The 25,235-nt window shown below is 39.2% G+C and overlaps 1 protein-coding gene across 7 annotated transcripts in view; it reads left to right on the top strand.

Moving 5' to 3' along the window:
- The window catches only part of kcnq1.2 (potassium voltage-gated channel, KQT-like subfamily, member 1.2), a 289,633-nt gene that overhangs the window by 145,263 nt on the left and 119,135 nt on the right, over window positions 1-25,235 (top strand). For all 7 annotated transcript variants that reach the window (XM_054777784.1, XM_054777781.1, XM_054777785.1 and 4 more), the window contains 3 exons: window positions 2,934-3,028; window positions 4,935-4,975; window positions 10,447-10,508. In XM_054777784.1, the coding sequence (XP_054633759.1) occupies window positions 2,934-3,028; window positions 4,935-4,975; window positions 10,447-10,508 (198 nt within the window). The remainder of the gene's footprint in view (window positions 1-2,933; window positions 3,029-4,934; window positions 4,976-10,446; window positions 10,509-25,235) is intronic.

Here is a 25,235-nt window from a genome sequence, read left to right as displayed (position 1 = left end):
AAGATTGTCTTTTATACCGTAATCCCTCGTTAAGTAAGATTCCTTATTTATAAATATAATACTTTTGTAGTTATCTGTTTATGACCTTCTAAATACGTTTTTAACATTAAGAGCCCTCTAAGACCCGAAATAACACCCCTACAGTCACCTTTACACTCCTATTACCCAATATAGTCAACATAATAACATAAAATAAGACATTTAAGATATGAATAAGACTTGTGCTTGTGTGTGTTTCTGTAAATATGTTCCAGTGATAGGGGAGCTGAATGCGGGATGAACAGGAAGTTCAGAGTTGAGTTTTAGCTTGGTGTGGGTTATGGCCGCAGCAGGAGCCCGTGTTTGGGATCATTGTGCCTGTTGTGAGATCATTCAAACCTGCAATTAAAGCTTGTTGTTGCGGCAATCAAGTCTGTTGCTTGTGTGTCTCACTGAACATGAACATAACATTACTGACACCTAGTGACCAGTGTACATACCACCACAACGTATTTGAATTTGTCTTCTGGATGCCTTATATTTGTATTTTACTTCATTTAGCCATTTTTACGCTTGAAAATGCTTAATTTAGGCAAAAATATGTAAAATCTGCTTAAATATGAATATTTTTGACTAATAATAGGACGTATTCAGCCACAAAGCAGTATAATTTATTAAATATACCATAATTTTCAGACTATAGGCCCACCTGTCTATAAGCCGCAAGTGTCCACGTTGTAACATGGGATATTTGGTACACAGAAAGATGTTAAACAGAAAGATTTTTTAGACTTTTGATGCTGAACAGTGCGTTGTAACATGGCTAGTTAAACTGTGCTGAACAGTGAGTGTAAAAAGGCTAGTTAAACAGTAGCCTACCAGAAAAGTCATTTATCTGTCTTCCACCTCCTCCTGGGAACTAAAACCACTAAAGTCGTCTTCTGTAGCGTCACAATTGTAGCCTCGCAATTCCTTCGTTGTCGCTCTTCGTTGTCTCGAGGCAAACTAGCCATTTAGCTTGATCTATCCTCTTCATTCAGTCCAGCCCTTCGAAGATCTTGGGTGATAGTGGACGGTTGGCGGTCTGAGTAGGCCAAACAGAAGCGGTAGTAATTCTACACTTGATCAAACCTTTTTAAGATGTGTCAGAAAACGCTGCATAAGTCTTCAAAACGTGATATTAGCTTCCACTTCCCTCGTCCACGTCACTACTTCATGAAGCTGCATTCCAAACATCATGGGAAATGTATTTTTTAGCCGTAAATGTGCTCCATCACTGTACAAGCTGCAGGGTTCGAAGCATGAGAAATAAGTAGTGGCTTAAACAGTAATCCCTCGTTTGTCACGGGTAATTGGTTCCAGACATGACAGCAAAGTAAGATTCAATACGAATAAACTTAATATTTTTGTAGTTAGAGCACAGAAAACCTGTTTGTGACTTTCTAAATACGGGTTTTAACATTATTAGAGCCCTGTAGGCATGGAATAACACTCTATAATCACTTTTACGCTCCTATTATTCTTTGTTTACATCACATTGCGCAGGCTACGGGATCACTGCAGGGACAAAAGGCGGCTGCCAGATAGCGAGCTAACTAGTTAGCCTCTCCTACTTACTTATTCTAAACCTAAGAAAGTGTTTCAAACAGAGCAAGGAAGAAGAACAAAGAAGCCCAAAACTTACCACTTCCACACGGAGTAACATAGGAGGTTGTTTTTATTTTACTCGTTTTTTTTCACCGAGCCATGGCATGTCCGTCTCAGCCATGGCATGTCGGCTGGGCTCTGCTGGCACACTCTCCAGTCTCCATGCAGTGTGAAAGGTAACGTAATCCAACATCATGTCTCATAACATTGCTGATGCCTTGCGACCACAACACTACATAATAATAGGCCACAGTCAACCATGAAACAGCAATCATTTAATATTTTTGGAAAAAAACGCGATATAGTGAGGCAGCGATATTTGAACTGCAATTAGCGAATAGATAAAGTGATGGGGTGAAGCCATGAAATTCGATATTCTCAGCTGTGAATTGGTTTTCATCGTTGACTTAAAAGAGCCGTTCGAAAGACTCGACTCATTTGTAAGCGTCACATACGAGCGGGGCGGCGAGCTGAAGGGGCTGTTAGCTATGGGGTGCATAATAACGCACCGCATTTCACGCTTCAAAAAGGAAGAAATTAGATTTAGGCGTTAGTAACACTTATTTTTAAGACCGTTACTCCCGACATTGTTTATTATTTTCTTATGGTAGTCGTAGTAGTTGCATTTTTCTATTGGGAAAAATCAATAGTAATTGTGACCAGTCTCTCAAATTGCATTCAGTTCTACCTTTGAGGTTTATGCATGAGTAGGGAGTGCATACGGCTTGGTGGGGGGGTGAATGTGTAGCTGAAACTTGCACCTGCAAGTCTTTCTTTTATTTTTTTTTTTTAAACGCGTGATGCAGTTCAAGCTAAGTATCACAGCAACCTGTTACTACACACACACACACACACACACACACACAAAGACAATCATCACGCATTCACGTGATATCAGTGCTGCCTCCTTACTGTTCTGGAAGAGCGTTGTGTTTTCAATTAGGACCCCGTCCGTATAAGTGATCTCAGCTGCAGCCTAAAGAGTTCACCAGGTTCTTTCTGACGGAGCTTGTTTCCACGTCACACCAAACAAAGCTGTGAAAGGACCTTAATGCGATTCCTTTCTACATTACCATGCACTTGTCAGTTGCCCCCCCCCCACATACACACACACACACACACACACAAAGTTAACAATGAACCCTTTGCACCCATGGGGGTTGGGGGATGTTTTTAGGGATTGGGCAACAGCGCAGGGTTGACAATGGCCTTTGTATGCCTATATGTGTGTGTGTATACATATATATATATATATATATATATATGTATATATATATGTATAACGTGTGTGTGTGTGTGATCCACAGCAAGCGCGTAAGCCCTACGATGTTCGGGACGTGATCGAGCAGTACTCGCAAGGCCATCTCAACATGATGGTGCGCATCAAGGAGCTGCAGAGAAGGTGCGGTCTCGTCTTTTAGAACGCCACAAAGTGTCTTTTTAACTTTGTTGTCTCTTTTATGCTTTTTTTTTTTATTATGAAATGTGGCCGCCACTTTTTTTTTTTTTTTACAAGCTCCCGCCCTCTAATTAGACAAAGTGGGTTGTTTACTGAAAAAGAAAGAACTCTTCATTTATTTTTTTTTTCCACCACTAAGCACCAAATTCTGACTTTAACGTAGTTTTTGTTGACTATAAATGAGTCATGCAGAAAACCTTTTGCAAATAGTACACACAGTATACGGAATAGTATACTCCCAAGTATTTTTATTACACTAGGGACAATACTAAAGAAAGTAAGCTTGGGTGTAGGATTAGGATACTGGCACAAGTTCGTAGCAAGACAATTGTATCTTGCCTACAGTCAAGCATGCTGGTGGCTCCATGGTCTGGGGCTGCACGAGTGCTGCTGGCACTGGGGGGGGGCTGCGTTTCATTAGGGAGACACATAAAAATTACTGTGTGGTGTACTCGTGGACAATAATGGCTGCATGTTGACTTGCAGTACATGTTTCCACTCGGTGAACCACATCTCCACCTGTGCCGACAGCACTCGTCCAGCCCAGACCAATTATCTCGCTGCTCACTTGTGTTGCCAGCTATTATTAAAAGTACTACAGAAGACATAATGAAATATGTGCTGCATGAACTACAGTGCAGGGATTTTCCATCACACCATTTTTAAGTTTGGATTTTATAGCAATTTTCTACAGCATGAGTGTCCGAGATGCAGCCTGGGGGCCATTTGTGGACCGCGGATGTTTTTTAATTGGCCCGCGGCACATTCTAAAAATATAGTTTAACAATAAAACTAGACAAAAAAAACACAACAGCAAAAATGGACAATTCTTCAGTAATTTTACAGGACGAGAGTCAAAATATTGAGAGAAAAAATGAAATCTAATGAAAAAAAAGTTGTAATTTTAGGAGAATAACATAACACTATCATTTTAGAAGCGAAAAAATTCAAGTATTAAAGGAAAACATTTTTTAAAGTCGAAATATTATGAAAAACAAACAAAAGAATGACTAAAGTTGTTATTTTTGGAAATTTAGGTTGCAGAAGCCGTTATAATGTTATGACAATAGAGTCAAAATATTATGGAAAAGTCATAATTATGAGAAGAAAATTTACAAGAAAATAGATGAAATAGTTGCAAAAACAACAGCAGAAATTAATAAAAGTTGTAGTTTTACGAGAATCAAGTCAAATATTAAGAGAAAAAACTCACAATTTCACCAGAATAAAATTGTAATATTATAAAATAATATCATTTTAGTCCACGAAAACGTCGTAATATTATGAGAAACAAACTAAACAAAGTAAATTTGTAATTTTTGGATCATTAAGTTGGGGAAAAGGTTCTAATATTATGGGAATAAAGTCAAAATATCATGGGAATAAGTCATAATATTCAAAGAAGAAAATCTATGATTATTATTAAAGAAGATAGTTGAAATAGTTTGGAAATGTGAAAATCAACAGCAAAAATGTGCAACAAGGAGCAAAGACTGAACTTGATATTAATAATAGGCTCTTTTTTTTTTTTTTACCTATATCATGAAGCTGAGATGCACTTTTTTCCTGAAATATTTATAACTGCTTAGCATACCGTGGCAAAGTTGCATACTTTCAGAGTTGCATACTTTTGTTTTTCACTATTTTCACTGGCCCTCGCTGTAAAGTTTGGACACCCCTGATATATAGTACTGTATATGCATGCTGTCCATATGTTTTCTTTTATTACCACTATAAACAGGCCGACATATGTGCTGTATCTTTACTGTACAGTAACTTCAACTCATGCACTCACTCAGTTATTTTTGGCTCCCCCCTCCTCCTCCTCCTCCTCCTCCTCCTTTCCTAGGCTGGACGGCACACTGGGAAAGCCTGGAATGTTCCTCCCAGGTAAACACAACTGTCAGTCTCCATCTGATAGACAGCCATCACTCCTCACATAGACTTTATGTTAATAAACACTAACGTTGCCAGACTAAATATCCCCGACGTGTTTTGGTTGTGTTTATGAATACAGTACAGCCTCTTTAGTCCAACACCTCTAATTTGGAATTTCACATTTTGAGGTCTCGAAAATCTAGGAAAAGCCCAAACTGTCCTCATGCGCAAGACTTTGCTGAGTGTTGAAATGAGTCGATTTTTTTAACTAAATGGATACAAAAAAAAATTACCTGATTAATAATGTGTTGAAACAAATCAAACAGCCATATTTTAACACCAAAACATATTATTTGTATTCACAAATGAATTAAAATAAATAAAAATCATACGTGTGTATTTAGTTAGTCAGTGGCTGAGACAGCAGCTACAATCTCCAGGCTAGACATACAGCAATTAGTGTCCTAATTCAACAAGTCTGCTGTCTAAAGTATGACATTTCTCAATCCACACAAGTCTCACATCATTATAGTTGCACATTACTTACAGATGGTCTATAAGACAGAAGCATGAATTATTAGAGCCCCTCGATGTCGCCAAAAACCAACCACTACCCCACTTTAACTTAAAGGAAAACTGTACTTATTAATTATTAATAATAATAATCAATTAGGATGAATTATTATTTATTAAGATATAAAGCAGATATAAAACAGCCATAAAAAGGCAGGTAATTAATGCACGTAATGGAACACACCCATCCTGCCTATAAAGCCCGCTATTAAAACACCTCCAAAAAGCTCTAGCAAGGTTTTAATATCCATGCTGTGACCTTTCAGTAACAGGTACATTCATGACAACATGTAACACAGTATTTTGTTGTATTTTTGGTCATTTTAAGCATTGCCGGAACTTCCTTCCTGGGCCCATTGATTTTACATAGCAAGATAGAAATGAACGCGACACCTTTTCCAAAATTCAAAAACAAAAACACAGCAGCAGTGGCGGCAGCTCCAACATGTAGCTTTCCCTTTAGGTAGTGGCCTGAGGCATTGTGAGGATGGCGCTGACACGCGGCGCGCGAGTGGGTAGTGAAGCTAGTCGCGAGCCGGTGTGGTGTGGCGAGGTGTCACTATGCCATTGACGTAGCTCTTCTGCGTAACAAAGTTAATAAGAATAATAACAAGAATGTTGCTGTGGCTTGGTTAATAAGCAGGTCACATGATGTAAATGGAGCGTTTTTGGCAGAAGGCTTTCGTCGGCGGAATAGGTGCATCCCATAACGTGCATTTTAAGCAAGCTGTCTCTGTTTTTATTGTCTTTAGAATGCACAGAAAAGAGAACAACGTGTGTTCTTGTCTCACATAAAGATTGTGGATGATGGGCAAAATTCCCCAAAAAGTGCAGTTTTCCTTTAAAGGCAGCGCATGTTCAGTTATCTGAAGTATTGCATTTTGATTGACACAGTAAGTCGCACCTGACTCTGGAAAAAAAGTGTGATTTATATTCCGGAAAATATGGTATTTGAAATAATGTTCTTCCCCAAATTATATAAAGAGGTCATTCAACCCCTCGCACTCACCCAAAAAAGTCAGACTCCACAAATATGGCTGACTTTCTCTGTTGAAAATGTTCAATTTGCTCCAAAAACTGTATTTTGCCACAATTTCAGACATTTTTGAGTCTCTAAAGTCTCAAAAAATTTCAAACAGTTAAGTGCTAAATAATACTAACAGTGGTCAACATCTTTTTACACTTGTATAACAGCTAAGCTGGTTAAAATGTTGCTTTAAAATTGCCTGTGCGGTTAATAAATGTCTTATGATAATTTTCCCATTATTTTTAACTAAAAGGAAAAACTGTTTGGAAATCTTGTTTTTTGCAAGAATTTTGTCAAAAAATGATTAGAAATTAATTTTGTGATGATGAAAACCTTTAATTTGCTACCAAGATAATTTTGCCAATGTTAGTATTAATTAAAAATGGTTATCAATCCCACTAAATCTTGCTTTTAAGGGGGTTTACGTTGAACAGTGTAAAACGTGCACACACTTTAATGTTTTTAATATTACACATCTGGTATTTCACATACTGTATACAGTAGTGTGACAAAGTGTTTGCCCCCTTCCTGATTTATTTTTGTGTGCATGTTTGTCACACTTATGTTTCAGATCATCAAACAAATGTAAATATTAGTCAGTGATAACACAGCTGAACACAGTGCAGTTTTTAAATGAAAATCGAGCAATCCACAGTGAGAGCCATTATCCACAAATGGCAAAAACACAGAACAGTGGTGAACATTCCCAGGAGTGGCCGGCCAACCAAAATGACCCCAAGAGTGCAGCGACGACTCATCCAAGAGGTCACAAAAGACCCCACAACAACATCCAAAGAACTGCAGGCCTCACTTACCTCAGTTAAGGTCAGTGTTCATGACTCCACCATAAGAAAGACACTGGACAAAAACGGCCTGCATGGCAGAGTTCCAAGACCAAAAACACTGCTGAACAAAAAGAACATTAAGGCTCATCTCAATTTTGCCAGGAAACATCTTGATGATCCCCAAGACCTTTGGGAAAATACTCTGCCAAAACCTTTTGGAAGATGTGTGTCCCATTACATCTGGCAAAAAAGTAACGCCGCATTTCAGAAAAAGAACATCATACCAACAGTAAAATCTGGTGGTGGTAGTGTGATGGTCTGGGGCTGTGTTGCTGCTTCAGGACCTGGAAGACTTGCTGTGATAAATGGAACCATGAATTTTGCTGTCTACCAAAAAACCCTGAAGGAGAATGTCCGGCCATCTGTTGGTGACCTCAAGCTGAAAGCAACTTGGGTTCTGCAGTAGGACAATGATCCAAAACACACAAGCAAGTCCACCTCTGAATGGCTGAAGAAAAACAAAATGAAGACTTTGGAGTGGCCTAGTCAAAGTCCTGACCTGAATCCTATTGAGATGCTGTGGCATGACCTTAAAAAGGCGCTTCATGCTGGAAAAGCCTCCAATGTGGCTGAATGACAACAATTCTGCAAAGTGAGTGGGCCAAAATTCCTCCACAGCGTGTAAGAGACTCATTGCAAGTTATCACAAACGCTTGATTGCAGTTTTTTGCTGCTAAGGGGGGCCAACCACTTATTAGGTTTAGGGGGCAATCACTTTTCCACACAGGGCCATGTAGCTTTGGATGTTTTTCCCCTTAATATTAAAAATGTTTCATTTAAAAATTGCATTGTTGTGTTCTGTTGTGTTGTCATTGAGTAATAATTAAATTTGTTTGATGATCTGAAACATTTAAGTGTGACAAACATGCAACAACAAAAAACAGAAATCAGGAAGGGGGCAAACACTTTTTCACACCACTGTATATCATTTTATTGAACAATGCCAAGGTTGTTAACAGCCTCTCTGTGTGTGTGTGTGTGTGTGTGTGTGTGTGTGTGGGGGGGGGGGGGGGGGGGGGGGGGGGCAAAGCAAACTTTATTACATTCACTTGCTGGAAGTAAGGTAGAAGTAGTTAAAAAGGGGCCCTTCTCGAGCCAATATGAGCTACCATAGGGGGCCCCTTTGTCATTTTTTCCTGTGAGGGGGGCCCCTCAAATATTTGCCTCTCCTGATTGTGTGTCCTTTCTAGCAAATGTTGGGACAGCTTCGGTGTGGAAATGACATTTGCGAAGTGCAGAAAGAAAAGCGAGAGAAATATGGATGGAAAAAAAGTCAAAAATAAGATGAAATATTTCTTCAGCTGTTGCACGCTGCCTTCCAGTTACAAGAAGTCATGATTTCATTTTCAGTCATTCATTAACAATGGCGAGAATAAATCCTTGTTTTTCACTCATGGACAAAAAAAAAAATCACAGCCAAAGAACCCGAAAACAACACTAACTGTTACGCAGCTTCCTTCCTTTCCTGCCTCTCTCTCTTTCCTTTTGGTCCAGTTCCCAGGTGCTTTGTAAACATCCCTTGGCCGACCCGCATCACTCTTGCTTTCATCTGTATGTTCCCTGTATGCGTGCATTAGGTTTTATTTCATTTGGGTACAATTAATCACAAATAAAATATAAAAAATCTTTTATTACATGAATATTAAAATAAATTTAAGTACTTACTATATATTTTAATTGTACTTTCTTTTTAAATATATAAATATATTTTTTTAAATGGGTTTCTTTTATTTGCATATTCCCAATGCAGATAAGCAATTTTTATTGTGTGTTTAAATGTTTAAAATGAATAAAATGTGAAATATACAAATTAAAAATAACATATAATATCTAAAGAAATACATGCAAATTAATATATATATTTTTTTAAGTTGAATAATTACAGTGTATATGCTTTATGTGCTTTATGTAATTTAGTAATTTGTTTTCAATGGTACTTTTCCATTTAAAAAAACACACATGGGTTTGTATCATTTCCTTTTTACCCATGCACGTAAGCAATTTGATCAAATACAAAAAAAATACATGGAAATGAAAAGGATTATTTACAATTGAATAATTCAACCAAAAGACTTTAATTTTACTTTTTTTTTTACAATTGTATTTTTTCATGAAGTGAATAAAACACTAGCATGGCATGACATCCTTTCATCTGCATTTCTCCATTCCAAGTAAATATTTTTACTCTGTGCATGTAAAATCAATCTAAAATAGAAATACAAATCTAAGATATAAAAAATATAATTAAAAGTATAAATGTAAATATTAAAATGAATATCAACAATTTGAATAATTAGCATAATATTCACATATGCAATTAAACTACTTTTATTCCAGTCCTATATATACAATAAATATAAAATGCTATCTAAAAAATGAATACAAATAGGAAATACAAATGTAAATATTAAAATAAATATTATTAAAATAATTGCAGCAACAGTATTTGTACTTTTTGAATGAAATTAAGTATGTTGTGCATTAAGTATAATTTACTTGCATGCCACTGTTTTAACACCAGATAGCAAAATACTAACATTATTCAATGTTTTCTTTTTAAACATTTATTTTTGTTTTAACTTGCGACAAATGTGGTTAAAACCCCCTGCACTCTGGACCTATAAGCTAACCCATAACACATGAGCTGTCCTGGCTGGTCACCGTAGTAACGGGAAAGGCGGTGTTCCCTTTATTGCAAGCCAACATAACGGTTATTTTAAGGTCATACTACTTTAACATAACAAGCATTGAACTGTTTTGCAAATAATCTGAATCAAGATCATTTGTGTTATATTTCCTGCATATAATAATGTTGCTCATATTGCACCGAGCAGCCAGACACTATGTCACAACAGCTTCAACTTCCTGTTTTATGGTTATGGTCACATTTCCCTCCTTGTCGTCACTGATGGCCTTCTGTGGTGGCCTCACCAAAAAGGACCACTTTTGGAGGTGTTCAGTGTGTCCACTAGCATATTGGGTTTGCACCGGCACATGCAGTTGTGTTTAACTCCCTCGTGGCGTCTGTCGTTTGCCAGGTAAGGGGGAAGATAAGGAATTCCCGACGATCGGAGCGCGACTGATCCGTCTTGAAGATAAGGTAAGGCACGCTCCTGCTGGCAGCGCTTTGTATTTTGTCTGCATGGGCGGACAGATAAGATAATGCTTTGGTGTGTGTGTGTTTCATGTGTTCTTCATGCTGCCGTGCCATAACTGCACTTCTTCCGTTCTGCAAATAATGCTTCTCTCATTGGGTGCGGCCTAATGATGATGGGAGTTTCTGTGTAGGTGTGCCCGCCGTAGTGACAGACAGGAGGGCGGCGGCAGCGGCGATGCCAGCCTGGTGTCTGTCTGTCTGTCTGTCTGCCTTTGTGCCAGTTTTCCAGTTTGTACCCGTTGAACCGGTGCGTGCCTGCTCAGTGTATGTTTTTCCGACGCACAAATCATAGGGTGTGAAGTGTGTCGCTTGGGGCGGGCGGCTTTGCGTCCTTTGCTGTTTGTTTGCTGGAATTATGGCGTGTGGATTTTGAAAAATGTGCTCTGTGTGTGTGTGTGTGTGTGTGTTATGCAAACTGTAGGACAATGCCTGGTGTCGCCACTACTTTGCTGGCTGTGTTCGCAAGAGGGGAGTCTTGATCTTGAAAAGATGCCTCCGGGCTTCTCTCGACTAATCGAGTCACGCTTCATTTCATAAAATAACACAACAGCAAAATGAAATCTGACAGGAAATGATTGATTATTCACTTCAGTAGCAGAAAGAAGCACATGTGTCCATGTTAGGCTACTTCGACATTCCTTTTTTACTTCTGAAGCACACACAAATCAATCCAAAGTACTTCTAAACATCCTAGAAGGTTACCATGACGAAAATAAATACATAAATAAATAAATAACGTTCAACATTTAACTTTTTTCCCACCACATAGCATTTTTATATTTTTCTTTAATAATATATAATTCTTTTTTTTTATTTGGATTTCAATGTATTTATTATTTGGTATTTTCTGTATTTACTTATTACAATTCAAATTATTTTATTAAAATCAAATCATTGGTAATGATCTGATGCGACTTTGGTTATGGAATAATAAGCACCGAGACAAAAAGAGCGACAGGTCACACTTTGTCACCGCTGATGTATGCCCATGTCGACAAAATCAATCAATATATTTCATTCATTTATCACTGTTTCATAAGTTATTGATGAATTTATATCCTTCATTTATTTATACATTATATATAATGTTTCAGTCAGTGTTTTTACTGCTATATTTATTGATTCCTGAATGTTTCTTTGTTTTATTTATTTTAATTTGCATGTATTTATTTTGATTTTTTTTATTTAGTACTTTGTTTTCTTTATTATTATTATTATTTTAAGAAAAAAATATAACTATTCTATTAATTTATTATTTAGTATATATTGTTAGCACTGTTTTTCTTTTCTGTCACCAATGCACCAAAATGGACCATTTTCTATTCTTTTCTCTCCCTAGAGAAGGGCTTGGATTAAATAAGATGCGCTTCGTCCTCCTCCTCTTCGGTCCTGTTGAATTGTGGAAGTGTTACAGGTGCTTTACATTCAGCAGGAGCTCACCTGTCCTCCCAAACATTCCCGCAAAACAACATACTGTATCATCAGCCTGCCCGCCCTCATAATGACTATTTACATCTTAGGCGTCTTGTTTTGGTGGCGCTGACGGGCCGGCACACCTGTTGCATGGGAGACAGGATAAAGGGTGGGGGGGGGGGCTTCCTTTACATTTACGCCTCAGGCAGCAGGTGGAAGAACCGGATGACCCTCTTAGGTCCTGCTCCAGTTTTGTGGGCATAGGGACACCTGGCCATTACATCTCCAGGAAGTGAACATAGAAGAAAATGTACTTTGCAGCTGGAAGAGCTTCCACTCTTCATGTCTTCTGCGTCCACAAGAGCATTGGTGAGGAGGATTAGAGCATTAGAGCATTAGAGCACGTTTCCTTCTTCTTCTTGCACTACCGCTTCATACCTCAAGAGGCAGCAGCAGCACTGTGGAATCTTCTCAAGTCCAAAGTGTCGAATTTATGAGAAAATAATGTCTCTAAAGTTGCAGTTTGAGGTTGACTTGCATGATATCTTTAAGTCAGTGAGCATAAAATAAAACAAACATGTTTGCATATTATTATTTTGTTTTTCTTATATTAATATTTCTTTATTACCCAAACTCTTACAAAATGCTTGGAAATTCTGACAAAATATAGTCTCCATTAATCCCCCCCCACTTTGCACTTTGAATTTCGCGGCTTCACTCGATCACAGTTTTTCACAAATATATTCCTTCATAAATCATCGCTGTTTTGTGGTTGACTATGGCCTATTATTAGTCATAAAATATGCAAATTTTGCATCTTTTTTGTGCCTAAATTAAGCATTTTCACGCACAAAAATGGCTAAATGAACTAAAATACAAATAGAAGGAACTCAGAAGATGCTTGCGATGACATGTAGTATTCTACACTGTCAGTAGGTGTCAGTAATGTTACATTGATGAGACAGTATAGGGATGTGAACGATGAACCGATGCGACGGGAGAACCGGTTTGACAAGCGAGAGATGCGGCTGCATTGCTAGCAGCTTCCTGGATTGATAAGAATCAGCCATAAATCCTTAGATGAATCGATTGTAAAGACATGCACCTGGTATCGTAAGACCAGCAACCGGTTGACAGTCTGTCTCTTAAACGATGTGAAAGCCTGGGCTGCCGGCGGAACGATTGTCGCACATGCTCCGTATCTTAACACGACTGAAGAAGCCCTCCCTTTACATCAAATTTGATGTAGTTATTTATGAATTATTTTATTTTTTATTCCTTGAAATGTTTGCTCTTTTTAAATCATTGCGCCCGAATGTTTCCCGTGGCCCGGTGTTTGGGGACCCCTGCCCTACAACACACTTGAATCGTATCATCATGTATTGAATCATTCTGTTTTTAAAATATATTGTTTTTGAATTGTATCATAACCTGCGTATTTAGATGCATATCAAAGCGTGTACCACAAAAGATTTACATCCCTAAATACAATAGCCAACACAGGAAGTGCTCACTGTACAGAAACCGGAAGTAAAGCAAGGACAACAACAAGGAACTCTCCAAATGCTAACATGTGTGAGTCTTATGTGTGTCTTATTTTCTCTTATTATACCTACTATATTGGGTAAGAGGAGTGTAAAGGCTGTTATTTCATGTTTAGAGGGCTCTAATAATGTTAAAAACGGTATTTAGAAGGTCGTAAAAAAAGTTTTTTATACTCTTAACTACAAAAATCTTTCATTGAGAAAAAATTAATCCAACTTTGCGGAAATTCACTTATCACTGTCGGGTATGCAATCAATTAACTGCAATAAACGAGGGATGACTGTATAGCCTGTGTTTTGTGGCCAAATATGGGGGTTTCAGCACAGCACTTCCCAGTTGCATCGCATGCTAGTAGCTAGTAGGCTAAATGTTAGCATGCATTCGTCAACATTACACACAGTGGTGTGAAAAAGTGTTTGCCCCTTTACTGATTTCTTTTTTTTTTTGCATGTTTGTCACACTTAAATGTTTCAGATCATCAAACAAATTAAAATATTAGTCAATGACAACACAACTGAACACAAAATGCAGTTTTTAAATGAAACTTATTAATATTAATGTGGATTAAAATCCAAAGCTACATGTCCCTGTGTGAAAAGGTGATTGCCCCCTAAATCTAATAACTGGTTGGCCACCCTTAGCAGCAACAACTGCAATCAAGCGTTTGTGATAACTTGCAATGAGTCTCTTACACGCTGTGGAGGAATTTTGGCCCACTCATCTTTGCAGAATTGTTGTCATTCAGCCACATTTGAGGGTTTTCCAGCTTGAAAGGCCTTTTTAAGGTCATGCCACAGCATCTCAATAGGATTCAGGTCAGGACTTTGACTAGGCCACTCCAAAGTCTTCATTTTGTTTTTCTTCAGCCATTCAGAGGTGGACTTGCTGGTGTGTTTTGGATCATTGTCCTGCTGCAGAACCCAAGTTGGCTTCAGCTTGAAGTCACCAACTGATGGCCGGACATTCTCCTTCAGGATTTTTTGGTAGACAGCAGGATTCATGGTTCCATTTATCACAGCAAGTCTTCCAGGTCCTGAAGCAGCAAAACAACCCCAGACCATCACACTACCACCACGGTGTTTTACTGTTGGTATGATGTTCCTTTTGTGAAATGCGGCGTTACTTTTACGCCAGATGTAAGTTCAAAGTTCAACTTGTGTCTCATCAGACCACAGAGTATTTTTCCAAAGGTCTTGGGGATCATCAAGATGTTTTCTGTCAAAATTGAGAGGAGCCTTAATGTTCTTTTTGTTCAGCAGTGGTTTTGGTCTTGGAACTCTGCCATGCAGGTCGTTTTTGCCCAGCGTCTTTCTTATGGTGGAGTCATGAACACTGACCTCACGCACTGTTCCATGTTTACGTCATTTGTGAATAATGGCTCTCAATGTGGTTCAGTGGAGTCTTAGAAGCTTTAAAAATTGTTTTATGACCTTTTCCACTTGAATTCAGGTGTGATAAACCACAGTTATGTTTTAGCAGGGGGGGCAATCACTTTTTCACACGGGGCCAAGCAGGTTTGGATTTTTTTTCTCCCTTAATAATAAAAAGTTTCATTTAAAAATTTTGTGTTCAGTTGTGTTGTCATTGACTAATATTTAAATTAGTTTGATGATCTGAAACATTTAAGTGTGACAAACATGCAAACAAATAAGAAATCAGGAAGGGGGCAATGTTAGGAATGTTAGGATTTTAGATGTTTAAATAAAATACAATATTCTTGGGGTATGAGAGACTGCAAAATGTGGATTCTGAATTGGATCACAGCAGCAGTTTTAATAGGACCTGAAACCAGGTTTGTCCTGGGAGGACATGTCCCTGTGAACTTGAGCTTGAGCCGCCACAACGATGAACTCCAGCAAGGTGGCTGTCATTCAGATGTCATTCCATGACCCTCTCCAGGGGGCGCCACCTCCCTCCTGCTGTTCAGAACGTCATGGCACACAGAGCAGACCCTGGTGTCACAGTTGACTCGCTCCTAAGTAGAACCTTTCTCAACAGTCCAGTGGAATTAATCACCAGCTTTACCACACTGTGTGCGTGTGTGTGCGTGTGTGTGTGTGTGTGTGTTCCCATGGCTTTACCACTCTCGACCTGCCTCCGGCTGCATTTTTATCCTGACAAATTCTCCCTCCTGTTAAAACGTCAGACGTCAGACGCTTTATGCGAGGATGTCAGCTCGTAGATGAATTTATCTTTTGTGGGCAGAAGGGGGGCTCGGCCTTTGTGCGTCCTGCTCAGGGACGGACAATGATTTATCACGCGACGAGCAGACAAAGACGCATGAGGTGCCCACACACACACACGAGTAGAGTTGATTAATCGCCAGTGCACTCTCGAGATTGAATTCTCCAGGAGCGGCTTGGAAACGATGAAGACGGATGGCGCTATGTGACAGACTGTTATCTTTCTGTCAGACGCGCTCTACGAAAAATGCCCAAACGACACGTTCAAACTGCGGCCGCCCTCTTCGGCGTGGCCTTTCACGGTAGGATTCGCTTTGAGAACAGAAGACAAGGCGCTATGTCGATCGCTTTGTACGGGGACGAGATTTTTCTCACATGGTGACAGGCCAGGTCACCGTAAAAACAGAAGCCAAACCTGTCAAGCGCTGACTTCACATCGGAATGTTACAGCCTATGAGATAGCACCAGTGGTGTAACGGTACAAATCGAATTTTTCGGTACGGGACAGAGGCGTACCAAGTTCCCACGCATTAAGTGAGGGACAGGATGTGTAACTGCCACGCGGTACAGTAGATCCCTGCTATTTGTAGGGTTTCTATTTCACGCACAACAGGGAATAGCGAAAAAACGTAAGTAATCGATACGCCCACAAAAATGTCTATTTTTGACACGTGGCTCACTCCTCCCCCCTCCAAACCCTTCTGCTAGCCCGACACTGACATTCTTCTCCATGTTCACGTTAAAGGACACGGTAGTTTTGTTTGTGGGGGTTACATTCTGGGAATACCAGCAAATGGAGAAAAACTGAGTAATTGATATTCCCATGAAAATGTCTATTTTTGACACGCGGCTCACCCCTCCTCCTCTAAACTCTTCTGCTAGCCTGACGTTGACGTTCTTCTCCATGTTCAAGTTGAAGAACATGGCAGTTTTGTTTGTGGGTTTTTATTACGTTCCGGGAATGCCAGCGAATGGCAAAAAACTGTGAGTAACTGATGCGCCTATAAAAATGTCTATTTTTGACACGCAGCCTTCTCCTTCCCTTCCAAACCCTTCTGCTAGCCTGACATTGACGTTCTCCTCCATGTTCACGTTAAAAAACATGGCACTTCTGTTCACAGGGGTTTATGTTCCGGGAATACCAGCAAATAGATTTTTAGATATTGTGCAATAGCAAACAGTAGCTAATTCAGGTGTCCCTGCTCACACGAGTTCCGAATTAAGCTGATCAAATGGTTTGCTGCTTCTCAGAAAAAGAGTATTGTGGGTAGCTAAAAGAAGGCAAAATTGCACTTAATGTACGTAAAAAAAAAATCTTTTTTAAAAGGCGGAGAGAGTGCGCATGGCTGTGAAGAATAAGCCCTACCAGAGAAAGAAAACAAACAGGCCTTACTGAACCGTCTTACTGCACTATCCTCCCGAGCTTGATAACGCAACTTGCCAGTCCTTGAAAGGTGGCCATAATGTTACATATGTTTATTGACTCGCTGTTTGAAAGACTGAACACCGTCAGTCTTGGTTTTTTTCTACCACGGCGTCTGGGAGGGTGTTCCAAATTCTGATTGCAGAATGAATGTCTTCACATGAGGTGTGGCCACATCGTGATCAGCCATGGACGAGCTGGCACGAGTTATTCTACGAGGTGTGCATCACCTTGGCAGCGATGCCTGGAGATCTCCAGGACAGTGACTGGTGTGCATAATGGATCAATCAAAATGCCTATTTTTGACCTCTTCCTCCAAACCCTTCTGCCAGTCTGACACTGAATATTCTTCTTTACGTTCAAGTTAAAGAACATGGGAGTTCTGTTCATAGTTGGCTTTTTTGTGTTCCGGGAATGCCAGCACTTAAGGGAAAACTGTGAGTAGTTGATGCGGCTATAAAAATGTCTATTTTTGACAGACAGCTCCCTCCTCATCACTCATGAATGATTCCATATGAAATCGGAGTCCCGGTGTAGCCTTTGGCCTCGTCCTTACGTGGTTTGCACGGCAAAAGGGTGAGATGTCTCCTGGGATTGAAGCGGTTTAGAGAGACAAAGGTATAGATGTCTGTGTTCAGCGTAAGGAACATGGCATTTTTTAAATTTCATCTCAGCACGGAACTATGGTGCGTTCAAGGACCGCCGAACGCAGCGTGAAATCTCAGGTGAAAAACATGACGAGTGAAGCATAAAAACATAAACATGAAAACTGTGGGCTGTCTTTACGTCTTTAGAAATGATTACCGACTTCGGGTGAATCAGATGTGTTTTCTGCAACAACAAAAAAAAAAAATGTTGAATATAAAATCTATAAATTTTGTGGAGTAGTGAATGCTGAATCGCGGGTCCCCTGTATTTTTTTGTTGTTGTATTTTACACATACTGTAAGTTCCCCTCACTATGTGGTTAAAATCCCAGCTGCCCATTGAGGGAACATATACCATGCCTTGGTACGTCCGTACCGTGTGTATTAGCGCCCAGCTGAAGAATGCGTGTCCTGACCTTAATAGCGTCTCAATTAGGTAAGTATGCTGTAAATTACAGCGAGGCCAAATACTGGGAATACTTGACTGTTTGTTAGGAGTCCATCTGTAAGGCATTTAGGGCCCCTCAGCTCTATAAGCATGGCTTTAAGCGGGGTTAGAGTGTGTGTTTTTGTGTGTGTGTGTGTGTGTGTGTGTGTGTGTGTGTGTGTGTGTGTGTGTGTGTGCATGTTTAAACCAGCCGAGTGGCAGGCCTTGGCTACAAGGCTACAATAGTAAACACAAACGGCCTCATATACTGTACATATTTACTTTTGACTGCTAAAAAGATGCTTGGACATGCGTAAATATACAAACGCAACACACACGCACATGTCCCAGCAGCTGTCATTTATGATGGTATGATGATGGGAATTGTACATTTTGTAAACAATCACTTTGTACTGCATATACAAACATTTGTAGCCACGTTTACCTCAATACCTCATTCATTTATTGTCATTGCGTGGAGTTTTTCATGCAAATTATCTCTATGAAGACCAATAATAAATAGGATCTGGACAAAACAAATGTAATTACTTCCCTAAAAGGACTTGGAATTCCACAAAAGGGAATTAATTTAAGTATGACACATTTTTTTAACACATTATGTTGTCTCTTTGCAGTATTTTGCATTTGTTGATACATTCAAATAATCATGTATGGATTTAACAGATGAAATTGAAGGTACATGATTGGTACTTGATGTCTGTGTAAATTACTAGTGACAGGCCGCCTTGACTTGTAATACCTCTTTATTCCTCAAGAGGCAGTAGAGACAAAAAAAGTACAGTAGTGTTTGCAGGGGTTCCGCCCGGGAAAACCAGCAAATCATGAGGAACTGAGACGGCCATAAAAATGTCTATTTTGGACATGTGGCTCACACCTCCTCCTCAAACCTTCCTGCTCGCTTGACGCTGACTTTCTCCGCCAATTTCGGATCAACATTTGCAGTAATAGGGAGTGTCACTGTGTTGAAGTTACTGTATATATCAATTTCGCTTTTGCTTCTCACAGCAACTGTGATGCGTTCAAAGACCACTACAAGTGTGCAATCTCAACACTTGACCAAAAACATTTATTAGTGAAGCATAAGGTCTAGATATCTAAAAATTGTGGGTATTTTTAACAGCGGTGCTTGTATTGTGTACATTTTCCCTGGTTTACCATATACATTCATAAACTACTATGTACTTTGGGTGAATGAGATGTTGTTTTCTGTAATGTCATTTTTTAAACTTAGAATAAAGTCCTAATTACCAGAAGAACATTTCCAAGAAGAAAGTAGAAATAGTTGGAAAAAAACAGCTGTAATTTTACGAGAAAATGCCAAAATATTTTAAAAAGTTGTAAGTCGCAATTTTATGAGGATGAGCTCATAATATGAGAAAAGTCATTTTAGTAACATAGAGTTGAAAAATTATAGAACAAAAATATATTTTTTAACGTCAGAATAGTATTAGAAACAAACAAAACAAAATAAAGTTGTAATTTTTGGAAAATTAGGTGAGGAAAAAATTATAATAATAAATTCAAAATATTTTGGAAATAAAGTTGGAGAAAAACTTATATTATTATGGGAATAAATTCGTAAGAAAGTATTATATTCCGGAAAAAAATACAAAGATTATTTAAGAATAAACTTGATATATTTACAACGTTAAAAAAAAGAACATAAAAAAATGGGGGGGAGCAAAGAGGAAAGAGCAAAGTTGATACTGTTAATACGCTTTTTCATCTATATCTCAAAGCTGAGATGCATTTTCTCTTGAAATAAATATATAAATATATATATATATATATATATTTCAAAGTGACCCACGGTGGAAAAAATTTCGACACCCCGGCTTAGACATGTCTATCAAGTATCATTTTGTCTCTTCATATATGTTCCGTATGTTTACTTTATTGTATTGTTTTAATGGTAGTAAAGGGGTTTTGTTCTTACTATAGGCCGTGAAAAAATAATATGTCACTTCTTTAATGAAACAGTACAGGTGCATGTGCGTTTCCTGCTAACAGCACTTTCACCCCATCATTACCGCCAAGGCCGCTGCCCTGCTATTGTTCTGCTCCAAGACCACACGGGCTACTTGCCAATGTGTCGCCATCACATGTTGCTTTATTTATCTCTACCTTTTATTCCCTTATGGATGCCCTTCTTTCTACGCTTTGCTTCTGTTCCCAGCACCTCTGTACCATGAGAGCATCCTGCCCGTTGTTGTGATGTGTTGTTGATATATGCGTGTGTTTGGCTGTAGCGTAGCACAGCGGGGAGCCAGACTAACCAGGCCGCTCTAAACAAAGAGAGGAAACTTGGCAAAGGAAACGCACACAAATCCTGGAACACGGCAGCAACGCTGTAGCGGCCGTACTCTCGCTGACCTGTGCCGCAGACAAGCGCATAAGGAACCTTTCCCTGCACGTCTAGACTTGGCATTTCCACCACCTCGTGCTTCCTCCCGTTTGTGTTTTTGTGCTTGAATATCTGCCTTTTCCTGAGTGCTCCTTAACTTTGTTCGTCTGGCAGAGTTTCTTTGCCGCGCTCCCGCTTCCACAGTGGACAACAGAGGTCATTGTCCTTGACAGAGCTGCACCCTCTGGAGCTTTCCCTCATCGGAGGCGGGGGAGCGACGCAGTCTTGCATAAAATTTGCAGGCGTTGTTGTGCAACACGAACTTTCCGACATACTCAAGACAAAAGTCGCCAAGTATTTCTTCTTTGATGTTAAAATCATTCCTGCAGTATATTGAGTCAGATTCTGGGGTTATATTTAGTTCCTGTCGACGCATGGCGCCATAAAAGATTTTGACAGTCGTCCCTCGTTTGGACGACTCTGGCTTCAGACTCGACCGCGATAAGTGAATTTCCGCCAAGTAGGATTCAAAATGAATAGATGGAATATTTCCGCAGTTAACAGCATAGAAAACCTGTTTGTGACCTTCTAAATATGGTCTTTACCATTATTAGAGAACTCTAGACATGAAATAACACCCCTACAGTCACCTTTACACTTGTATTACCCAATATTGTAGACATAATAATACAAAATAAGCCATCTTAAACATAAATAAGATCCACTCCCGTTAGCATTGACAGTGTACTGCTTGGTGGCGATTGTCTCATCAATGTAACGTTACTGACACCTAGAGACCAGTGTAGAATACTACTCTGCTGCCGCACTTCTATTGCTTTATTAACAACTCACAGAAGACACGCAGTAAATATTCACACAGGAGCTGCTGTCGGCCACTCTCTACACTTCTAACCTGCTGCTAGCCCTCAAGTAACAGACAACTAAAGCCAGCTATCTGTGACACACGTCGCAGATAGCTAGATAAATAGATACTTTGTTAATCTCCAAGAGAAACTGTATGTATCACATCCTTAGCATGCCTTATATTTGTATTTTAGTTCATTTAGCCATTCTTGTGCTTGGAAATGCTTAATTTAGGCCATGAATATGTACAAATTGCTTAAATATGCATATTTTGTTTACCAGTTATAGACAATATTCAACCAAGAAACAGTTATCATGTATTAATTAATACATTTTTGTAAAAACGCGATAGAGTGATGCCGCGATGTTCGAACTGCAACCAAAAACTGGGAGAATAAAGTTATAAAATTCAGAAGAAAGTGGTAATCTTTCAAGAAAAAGTCATAATTTTACAACCATAATTTTGTAATATTGTGAGGAAAAAAATCTATTTTAGAATCATAAAGTTTAAGTATTAAAAAAAAAAAGGATGGTTTTTTTTTATTTTTTTAAAGTCGTGCTATCAAGAGAAACCATACAACAAATGATGCCACAAAAAAATGTAGTATGAGAATGAAATAAAAATATTTTGGGATTAAGTCCTAATACCATGAGAAAAATAGTTTCACAAGAATATAGTTGAAATATTTGTTTAAAAAAAAAGAGCAAAACAGTGCAAAGTAAGGAGAAAAAGTTCATATTAATAATACACTTTGTCACTTATAACACAAACATTCAGATGGAGGCTGTTTTTTTCTTTACATACCTCTATATATATATAACATGGGTTGGTTTACAAAAGGTAAAATATCAAAGTGGACCCCGCATCCTTTGATTTGTCAGTATGTGGCCCTCTGTGGAATAAGTTTGGACGCCCCTGGTCGAGAATGATTTTACTTGGAATGTCCCCCTGAGCTGTTTCTCATCGTGGTCCAAAAGATGAAGTACATCATATTGCAAGCTTGACAAGTGGATAGTTGCACTTTGGGTAACGCTTTACAATAATGTACTCAAAATTACAGTCGTTAATGAGGAACGAACCACTACTCATTAGTTACTCATTAGTTCTTCATTAGTTCCTCAGTAACTACTCTAAATGTATGTGCCTTAGTTCCTCAGTAACTACTTTACTCATTAGTTCCTCATTAGTTGTTATTAGTTCCTCAGTAACTGGTCTGAATTCATGTGCATTAGTCATTAGTTCCTCATTTGTTTTTCATTAGTTCATCATTAGTTCCTCAGTAACTGTTCTGAATTAATGCGTATTAGTTATTAGTTCCTCACTTGTTCCTCATTAGTTCCTCAGTCACTACTCTAAATGTATGTGCCTTAGTTCCTCAGTAATTACTTTACTCATTAGTTCCTCATTAGTTCCTCAGTAACTGGTCTAAATTAATGTGTATTAGTCATTAGTTCCTCACTTGCTCCTCATTAGTTCCTCAGTAAATACTCTAAATGTATGTGCATTAGTTCCTCAGTAACTACTTTACTCATTAGTTCCTCATTAGTTGTTATTAGTTCCTCAGTAACTAGTCTGAATTTATGTGCATTAGTCATTAGTTCCTAATTTGTTCTTCATTAGTTCATCATTAGTTCCTCAGTAACTGGTCTGAATTAATGCGTATTAGTCATTTTTTCCTCACTTGTTCTTCATTAGTTCCTCAGTCACTACTCTAAATGTATGTGCCTTAGTTCCTCAGTAATTACTTTACTCATTAGTTCCTCATTAGTTATTATTAGTTCCTCAGTAACTGATCTAAATTAATGTGCATTAGTCATTAGTTCCTCATTAGTTCCTCATTAGTTCTTATTAGTTCCTCGGTAACTGGTCTAAATTAATGTGCATTAGTCATTAGTTCATTTGTTCTTCATTGGTTCTTCATTAGTTCCTCAGTAACTACTGTATTTTTGTGTACCTTAGTGTAAAGTGTGACCGCACTTTAATGTCGTTATCCTGTGTGTGCTTTTGTGCTTTTTAACCTTGCAGCACACCATAGATATTATTTGCGATATCCCCGAGAGCAGGGCTGTACACGTCCCCCATTCGGTTTGTTTGGGTTGAAATAACGCTAGGAAAATAAATGTTGTACATTTTGTAAAAGTAGCTCTCACAAGAAAAATCATAGGAAACCACCGCCCTAGAGATGGTTCATCTCTTTGAAAACATGTAGTACATCACAGTAGTGTGTGCTTGGCACATGGACAGTCGCCATTTGATGTTGCTGCTAGCATACCTCTGAAATGTGTACTGGACTTGTTTGTGACTATCAGGGAAATACTCTTCTTTTTCATTTAAGACAATGCATGATATGCTGCTTGGTGCCTGCAGAAAACGGGGGAACCAAAAGTGAGAAATTCTGTGCATGCCATTCTAAACCTGTATTTTCTTGTAGGCTTTTATCAGTCAAAGACATTTCGTGGAATGTTTTTGACTTTGTACACGACTTCTGCGACTTTTTCCTTTTTTGCACTTTCATCTGAGCTATGCCGAGCAGACCTGCTCTTTGTCACGTCGGGGGAACCATTTACCACCATAATGAACTCAATAGCATGCAAAGAGAGAGCGAAGGCGTTCTGCTAGTTAGATAGCGTGCTGCCTGGAGTGCGGCCTTGCAGTAAATCACATTGGGGCAATGCACTGGGGATGCAGCTCATGGCAGCTCCCAGACGGCCTTTTGGCTGCGGCTCTCCTCTCTTAGCGCCACTCTCTAATTTCAGAGTCGGGTCCTTGCCCACTACTGTGTCTTTACCACATTCCCACAAGCCAGAGACGGATAGTCTGCCTGCCTTGCCTGCCTGGGCGCTCGCTCTCCATCTCATAGTCTCGCTCCTTTGCTGGTTTTTGGCTTTTGTCGTTGACCCCCCCTTGTTTTTTTTCTGCCGCCTTTGGTCTGTGCTTGTCAGAGCCTGTGCATTCTCATATGAATCCAGGATTATAGGTCTCCTAAATCATGTTGTACACATCCAGCATCTCTCTGCATCTTGTAGCAGCCACTTGAGGGCTTTCTCCTTGGCTGTAAATATCAATGCTCCATTTCCACTCTAATTGGACAAACATGGCAGAGCCCTGGGATATGTATTTTTTCTGCATGTTTTATTGTCTTGGCCGTACGCCTCCCACCCTTCCCCCAACACTCTAATGCACTCCTACGTGGACCAGTTCATTATCAGCAAAGAGGTGTGAGCATATTTAGGGAGGTTACAAGGCGGTCAGAATACAGTTCATGAAACCGAGTCGCGTGTTTTATGAGGCTCCCGTGTTCTTGTTCATGCACAGCGCTAAGCAGCACTGGTGCCGCCCCGCTCTGGCCTGCTGTTAAATCAGTCTACCGCACGGAAGAGTAAACCACTTTGGGTGTACAGTCGTCCCTCATTTATAGCGGTTAATGGTTTCCAGACCCGACCGCGATAAATGAATTTCCGCGATATAGGATTCAATGTTAATAAATGGAATTTTTTCGTAGTTAGAGCATTGTGACTTTCTGAATACGCTTTTTAACATTATTAGAGCCCTGTAGACATGAAATGACACCCATATAGTCACTTTACACTCTTTTTATTCATTGTTTACACCACAACTCTTATGCTGCAGTGACTCGAGACGGCTGCTAGCTAGCGAGCTAAGAAGCTAGAAAATGTATTTCTTCTAAACTTAAGAAGCCAAAAACTTACCACTTCCACATGGAATGGGAGGAGAGCTTTTTTTTTTTTTAGTCTATCATGTCGGACATGCCATGGCTGAGTTCATGTCTTCATTAGGTGTTG

Source organism: Dunckerocampus dactyliophorus, chromosome 5, assembly GCF_027744805.1.
Source record: "Dunckerocampus dactyliophorus isolate RoL2022-P2 chromosome 5, RoL_Ddac_1.1, whole genome shotgun sequence".
In the NCBI taxonomy this organism is placed as follows: domain Eukaryota; kingdom Metazoa; phylum Chordata; class Actinopteri; order Syngnathiformes; family Syngnathidae; genus Dunckerocampus; species Dunckerocampus dactyliophorus.
Note: the sequence above shows the minus strand (reverse complement) of the source record. Positions and strands in the feature narration are given on the sequence as shown.